Source organism: Palaemon carinicauda, chromosome 1, assembly GCF_036898095.1.
Source record: "Palaemon carinicauda isolate YSFRI2023 chromosome 1, ASM3689809v2, whole genome shotgun sequence".
Lineage (NCBI taxonomy): Eukaryota > Metazoa > Arthropoda > Malacostraca > Decapoda > Palaemonidae > Palaemon > Palaemon carinicauda.
This window is the reverse complement of record NC_090725.1, coordinates 124,992,744-125,000,586: the sequence shown is the minus strand read 5'-3', so window position 1 is coordinate 125,000,586 and position 7,843 is coordinate 124,992,744. Positions and strand designations below refer to the sequence as shown.

Here is a 7,843-nt window from a genome sequence, read left to right as displayed (position 1 = left end):
CTAATTGGTAAATATACTGGCGTTTGATAATTGCTACTGAAATATAGATTTTTTTGTTATTTTATGTCTATAATCTGGACAACCTATTCAATACCCCTTTGGACCATAGCTGATAATGAAGCTTTGTAGATGTTTTATTTGTATTATTTAGGATGATACGAAGACAAATACAAAAGAAATTTAATTGGTATAATATTGTTTGTGATGATCAAAAGATATTATTCATAGCTATTAGGCATAAAAGCATCTTAACTTTCATGGGAAAACTGATCCACCAACAAAAGCACCTTTCTAGATCAGAGTGACCGAAATCAGTACATATGAATCTCGAATGTGATTCCATTCATCTGGATGTGCCTCTGATGGCTTTTTTTTTTTTGGATAGAGCTGGACCCCTCAAATAGAAATATGGTTTTATAATATATCAATGCATGTTATAAGCCTCTGTGAGGTTCAGTCCAATTTTGGGAGCAAAATCCTGACGTGAGGTACCAGTATTCAATCATAGATTTTAAATATAAAGCTACAAGGTACAGGTTGCTATCATGCAGAAATGAAAACTGGGGATATGTACAATAAAAAGGGCATGGTAGAAAGTGCCCCCTCTGGTGGTACCAACTGGCCCATTTTAGGGGGTCCATCTCATGGTCTATCTCATTCAGGTTAGGATCTGACCCTCTACGTTAAAGATTAGTTAAGATGTGCCCTAGTTGAAATATGCGCATTATTATTATTATTATTATTATTATTATTATTATTATTATTATTAGTATAAGCTAATCTACAACCGTAATTGGAAAATCAGGATGCTACAAGCACAAGGGCTGTAACAGGGAAAGTAACACAGTGAGGAAAGGATATAAGGAATGAATAAACTATATGCGAGAGCCAATGAATAAATGTAAATTATTTTAAGAGTATTAGTGTTGCAATAGATCTGTCATATATAAACTATGAAAAAGTATTTATTTCAACCTGTTCAACATAAAAGCATTTGCAGCATGTTCGAACTGTTTTACTAACCAACAATTATAACCTTTGTGCGTTATGAAGGAATTGTATAAAATGATTTAAAATTACTGTTTCGCGAAATGCGTTCAAAAAGTTTTTTTCTTCACTAGCGCTAATCTAACACTAAAAGTTTTCTACATCCAGCACCAGGTGTTGGATAAAGCATGCACTGTAAATTGGCAATGAAGATGCATTAAATTGTTTTTTCCCTGATATGCACATATTTTGCGAAACCAGTAAAGTACACGGGGTAACATGAGTTACTTATGAAAATTCTTGCTGTCTTGGTCATTGCTTAACATTTTCTTCTTTAAAATACAAAATCTAACAACAGCCATGTTACCTTGAGGGTGGTCATAGCAGCTGCCCGGTGAATATTGTACACCTGCCTCTTCCCGGCGTGTGAATTTTCAAATCTTTAACATCGTGTGTTACAAAGAACATTTTCTGTCTGATATCAATATTCACTCTCAAAGCAAAACAGCTATGTCACATGTATGTAATCCCAAAGCTGTTGGAAGCATCGCTAACATAAAGCAAAATACTTCAACATTTACTAAAGGTTCAAATCAATATTATTTAATTTTGAAGGGAAAATTGTACGGCTGGCATACTATCTATCTCATGACCAGCCAACTTATGATAGAAAATATCATAGATGAGTATAATATGGTAGTGGATCTGAGTATATCTAAGTTTTATGTTTTACTATAGCATCATACATTAATCAACTTCCAGTTACAGGAGAACTTTTAATTCATTAATAAAAAGAATACAAGGAGTACGAGACGTTTTCCTCTGGCAGCGACCATGCAGTTGTGATTCGCGCCGCGCGTTTGGTTTCCTGGCAATTTAGTGTCAATAGTCCGTTCTTGAGGTCAAGTATGTTGGCTCTCCACTGTGACCAGTAAATGAAAATGTGAAAGTGATTTGGTTTGCAATCCTAAGTATTACGTTCGTGTTCCTTTGATTGGGTGCTGTTATTTGAAGAGGATGAGGCCGAGAGAGGCCTTTTAGTGATGTGATGTATGTGTTGTGACGGTAAATTTTGGGGTTGAAATCTATTAGGGGAGCCGTCGGTCAACATGGCATCGTCGGATCCTATAGAGGAGTTCATGAATGGGGCTTTGGTGACATGGGTGAGTATTGACCAGTGTAATTGTAATTGATTATATAGTGGCAAAGTTGCAGAGTATTAAGATCTCATACTGTGATGTAACCAGCTCTTGAAATCATGCCCTACCGAGTTTTCTGTTCTTACACAATTTGAGTAGTTTTATACTACATGTGGACCATTACTCCAATCGAAATAAAACTGATCTGCAAAACATTGGTAGTATTTTGTAGATTGATTTTCGGCTTATTGAAGTTCAGCATGCAGACTTAGAAATTGTATATGAAAAATTTAAGTCATTGTTGTTGCTGTTATTTCTATTACAACAGTGCAGAGATTTGTGTGGATCAACCTGAAAGAATCATAAGATCATTGCAAGTAAATTTCATGAATAGAATGGTTGTTAATTTAAGTTGGCTAAGAATTCGAAACGAGAGTATGTCTGCCAATTTACACCTTCGTTTTCCTTAAATAATTTCCCTATTCGCCTTACGGTGTAGTCATTATTCTATATTCAATTCATTATCCACATTATTGATGTCTACTGTAACTTTTTCTCAGTTTCGTTGATTTTCAACCGTATTCTAATTATACTAAATCAATACATTCGAATGATACAGTAGTATCAGTGTGTTTCAACAAAGAATTCCACATCTTCATTGATACTTGTGCTATTGCGAACGAAGTTATACATGCATCAGATAACTGTCGTAGTGAGGTGCACTCAATATATTGTCTTTGCAGGGTTCCTTCGGAATAGATGCATTTATATTATATCCTTCTGCATTACCTTTGTTCTCAATAATTAATTTTTTCCGCTGTCTTTCTAGCTTATCAGTATACAATCTCATCTAACTTTTACTTCAATGTAGATGCAGATTCCCCCTCCCCCCATTGCACATGAACACCGAATGGCCTCACAGGCCCCAACGCCGGGCTATATAGCCCTGATTCACAAAACCAAGTAAATCCTTAGCTGACAAGATTCCCCGGAATCGGTTGTATTTGATTTTATGCTCAAAATATTTTTTATTGATCATTAATTGCGATTAACTCCTTGAGAATTTAACATTTTGAACTTCACTAAAAACATGGATAATGTTAACTAATTTCGTTAGATAATCTGCCAAACAGAACTCTGGTTCTGTTTGAGTTATAGATGTCTTATCTCCTTACCCAAGTTCTAACTTGCAACCCATTGATTGTTGTAATGAGGGGTAACTGGTATGCTTTTTCTCTCATATACTGTAAACAAAACTGTTGGCTAGTTATTCGTTACTTCTCATATAGTTTATCTATTTCCTTTCTTCGCAGGGCTATTTTCCCTGTTGGACCCCTTGGTCTCATAGCATCCTGTTTGTCCAAGTTGGGTTGTAGCTAATCTAATGATGATGATAATAATACACGCGCAGTACAGGTAAAAAGTTATTTTTCATCAAAGTAAAACTGTGCCAGAGACAAGATCAAGTTGATTCAAACTAGTAATTAATGAAATTGCCATTAAGTTTTTGGATAGCTAAGTAGACCAACTACTTGATTTTGTGATTTTCTCCTAAATATAAGGTCCGGTAGTCATGGCACGTTCAAGTACTATTTAAACGGTTTGTTTGTTTATTGCTGGATTATTACACTACATACGTTCCCAGAAACATTTTTGTTTCAAAGCTAAGAACTTGTGTTTGGGTTTTTTTATGGTGATTTAGCAAGAGTTGTATTAATTAATATAATATTGCTAGTGCCTAAAGTTGTTCGTTCGTCTAATGAATATATTTCATGTTAGTGAATAGGATTTTGCTAGTTTTAAACAGAAGTATGCTCCATGGAAAGGGTAATGGGATACCCCCATGTATTTATTGCCTTTATTTGTTCTTCAGTCATGGGTGAAGAGGTCACTGTGCTCATACCTTTTACTTTGCTTTAATTTTCAGTCTCTTAGTGCCATTAGTGTCTGCAACCTTACTATCCTTGTGAGCTAAGGTTGGGTGGTTTGGGGAGCCTATAGATCTATCTTCTGAGTTATCAGTACCCATTGCCTGGTCCGCCCTGGTCCTAGCTTGGGCGGAGAGGGACTTTGGCACTATCATATGTAATATGGTCATTCTCTAGGGCAATGTCACTGTCCCTTCCCTTAGCCTTTCATGAGTGACATTTAAACTTTTAAAGGCGAATATTTTACAGAAAACACATTGTCTGTTCACGCATTTTATTTCTCATAAATTTCAGCATGTTTTTGATGGACCAATGTTCATGTGATGTGTGAAAAAAAGACGATATATGAGTACGGGTTTTTATCTTGTAAGGCGATTTTGTACGAAATTATCTGTTACCAAATAGTCCTTTGTAGCGTTTTCCCCCCATGTTGAAAATGGAAATAAGATTTTATGTATTGCGTTTCCTTTGCGAGATTGCCAGGAAGAGCATTTTCTCTTTCGGGGGCTTTTATGAAATCATTAGTAAAGGTCCGGAGCATAGCGCTATCTCAACGATCTCCCGCCGGGTTGGTTTTAAAGATTCTGACGCAAGGAGTCAAAAGGGGGAAAACGCATAACGAGCTTTTCTTACGAGAATTTGTGTTACGTACCATCACCATGATAATAGTAAGAACTCCACAGTGAAAGTGATACTTGACAACCCAGTGTGTGTGTGTGGGTTTTTTTTTTTTTTTAATAATCTTCAATTCAGTGGTTGGTCACAGCATGAGGATAACATGAAGTTAGTCTACTCCAGCCGAAATCTTATTGGATATTTTGTGCCATAATACTCTTAAGACTCCACCGGATTATTTTAGTGAACTATGTAACGGCGCTTATTCTAATACATTTGCGGTTGAATCAGTTTTATTGTCTTGGGCGTTTTACTTGAGCCCTTTTCTCTGTCCGTGATAAAAGGGCGTGGCGCGAGATCTTTTAATCCATGGGCCCAAGTTAATTGGCAGCTCAGATCCACGCTTATATCACTTCTCAAAAAAAAAAAAAAAAAAAAAAAATCCAGTCTTTTGTATCAAAGGTTAGCTTTAATTTTGCTGGCTCCAGGTCTTTTGCCTTGGCTGAAAATATTTGCTATGAACCTATTTGATGAAGTTATCTCGATACTGTGTGTGCATGCTTGCTTTTTCAACATGCAACGTTTCGTCCAAGAGGGATTGACTCCAAAGAAACCAGAGGTACCGTACTTCAACATTCATCCTTTAACTACTGAATTGTGGATGAACCTTATGTAAGCTACAGTAAAACTTTATGAACTTTAGCTTCTGCTGCCTAAATAGATTGTGTATCTGTAGATCGTCCACTTACCCTTAATTAATTTGCATGCAGTCTGTGATATGTGACGTAGTCTTTTATATATATATATATATATATATATATATATATATATATATATATATATATATATATATATATATATATGAGTATATGTAAACAGTATCACCGGAAATATTTTGAGAGAAGAATTAGGGCCTACTTAAGGTACCTCTGGTTTTAAATCATTATTCTTTTGATCATCAAATTTACTTAATCATATGTCAGGTAGCCTACCCAATGAGAATGTTGATCTGGTTATTTTGGATGATAAAATGACAAAGATATACGTTATTTTAAGATACGTAATATGAATATGGGTAAGAGTAATGAGTGGAATGTCAACGTTTGTCTTTCAATCGGGAGAAGGCAAATAAGTGAATTAATAGTTAATAAGTAATACGCAAGATATTTTAGATAAAATGTTATAATAAGTTAGAATTGTACAATCATAATGTTATTGGTGGGTTTATTATTGTAATATTGTAAAGACAATAGTAATTAGCTTGGCAGTGGATAGTGGAAAAATACATAATCTATGTGCAGGGACGTCTGTCGTCTTATAGTTGTTGATTCATCTTCCCATTGAGATACAGTATTTGGTTATACACGCCATATTTGATGAGTTTTTCTTAGTGTTATTGTTTAAGGCCAAATAATCTCAAGAAATTCTTCCATGTATGGATGTCTGATTATTATTATTATCATCATTATTATTTGCTAAACTACAAACCTAGTTGGAAAAGCAAGATGATGTAAAACTAAAAGGCTCCAACACAGTGAGGAAAAGAAATAATGAAACAAATAGAATAGTGTGCTTGAGTGTACGCTCAAGCAAGAAAACTATAACCCAAGACAGTGGAAGACCATGGTATAGACTCGAGGTTATGCCACTACCCAAGACTAGAGAATAATGGTTTGATTTTTAAGTGCCCTCCTCTTGAAAGAGCTACTTACCATAGCTAAAGAGTCTTCTATCCTTACCAAGAGGAGCTACTGAACAATTACATTGCTGTAGTAAACCCATTTAATGAAGAAGAATATTTCGGCGAACTTGTTGTTAGGTGTATGAGGAAAGAGGAGATTGTGTAAAGAATAGGACGAACTATTCTGGGTATTGTTATTATTATTATAACTTGCCAAGCCACAACCCTAATTGGAAAAGGAGGGTGCTATAAGCCCGAGGGCTCCAAAAGGGAAAATAACCCAGTGAGGAAAGGAAATAAGGAAACTTCAAGAGAAGTAATTAACAATTAGAATAAAACATTTTAAGAACGATAACGACATTAAAATAAATCTTTCATTTATAAACTATAAAAAGATAAGATAGAATAGTGTGCCAGAGTGTACCATCAAGCAAGAGAACTCTACCCCAAGACAGCGAAAGACCATGGTACAGAGGCTGTGGCACTATACAAGACCAGAGAATAATGGTTTGATTTTGGAGTATCCTTCTGCTAGAAGAGCTGCTTACATAGCTAAAGTGTCTCTTCTACCGTTACCAAGAGGAAAGTACCCATTGCATTGCAGTAGTTAACCACTTGAGCGAGAAAGAATTCTTTGGTAATCACAGAGTTGGCAGGTGTATAAGGACAGTGGGGAATATGTAAAAACGCCAGACTATTCGGTGTATGTGTAGGCAAAGAAAAAAAAAGTCGTAACCAGAAAGGAATCCTATGTAGTACCAGCTGATTCCGATTTCCAAACACTTTAGCTATGTTAAGCAGCTCTTCTAGGAGGACACTTCCAATTCCAACCATTGGGTCTTCTGTACCATGATCTTCCACTGTCTTGGGGATAGAGTTCTCTTGCTTGAGGGTACACTATTCTATCTTATTTGATAATCAAATGAATAAGATTGATATATGCTTTTCCATAGAGTCTCTCTCTCTCTCTTTCTCTCTCTCTCTCTCTCTCTCTCTCTCTCTCTCTCTCTCGTCACTAATGTAATCAGCTATGAAATTCATTACCATACAATTGGGCGAGTGTTGGCGTTGAGCAGACAGGGGTAACTGGAGACCACATTTTACTAATTCTGAAGTGTGTGATGGCCTCTTGATAATACACAATAAGAAATATATACTTGCCAGATAATTTTTTTTTTTTTATTTTTTTTTTTTTTTTTTTTTTTTTTTGCAATTCTTCCTTGTTTTATTTGTCTTACTATGAAAGTGTGCTTGAACTGACATCTCTTTCATTAATGATGATTACTGCTATAAATATATTTAATTGAAAATATCTAGGTGAACAAACATGACTGCTAAAAAGGAAATTTGAAGACCAGGACTAAGTCTTAACGAATTTTTGCTATTTATAGTTTTAGTAACCTAGAAAGTCTCGGTGGCCGCAGGTTGCCCATACCTGGTGTATAGGAATTTTCTTATTTTAGACGTTTCCGTGTATGGTTACTGTATTCTCT

General features: G+C 35.5%; 1 protein-coding gene across 3 annotated transcripts in view; it reads left to right on the top strand.

Moving 5' to 3' along the window:
- The first annotated feature begins 1,854 nt into the window (after nucleotides 1-1,854).
- Nucleotides 1,855-7,843, top strand: part of Girdin (protein girdin) — a 557,233-nt gene continuing 551,244 nt past the window's right edge. For all 3 annotated transcript variants that reach the window (XM_068384659.1, XM_068384658.1, XM_068384662.1), the window contains exon 1: nucleotides 1,855-2,150. In XM_068384659.1, the coding sequence (XP_068240760.1) occupies nucleotides 2,097-2,150 (54 nt within the window). In that variant the 5' untranslated portion in view covers nucleotides 1,855-2,096. The remainder of the gene's footprint in view (nucleotides 2,151-7,843) is intronic.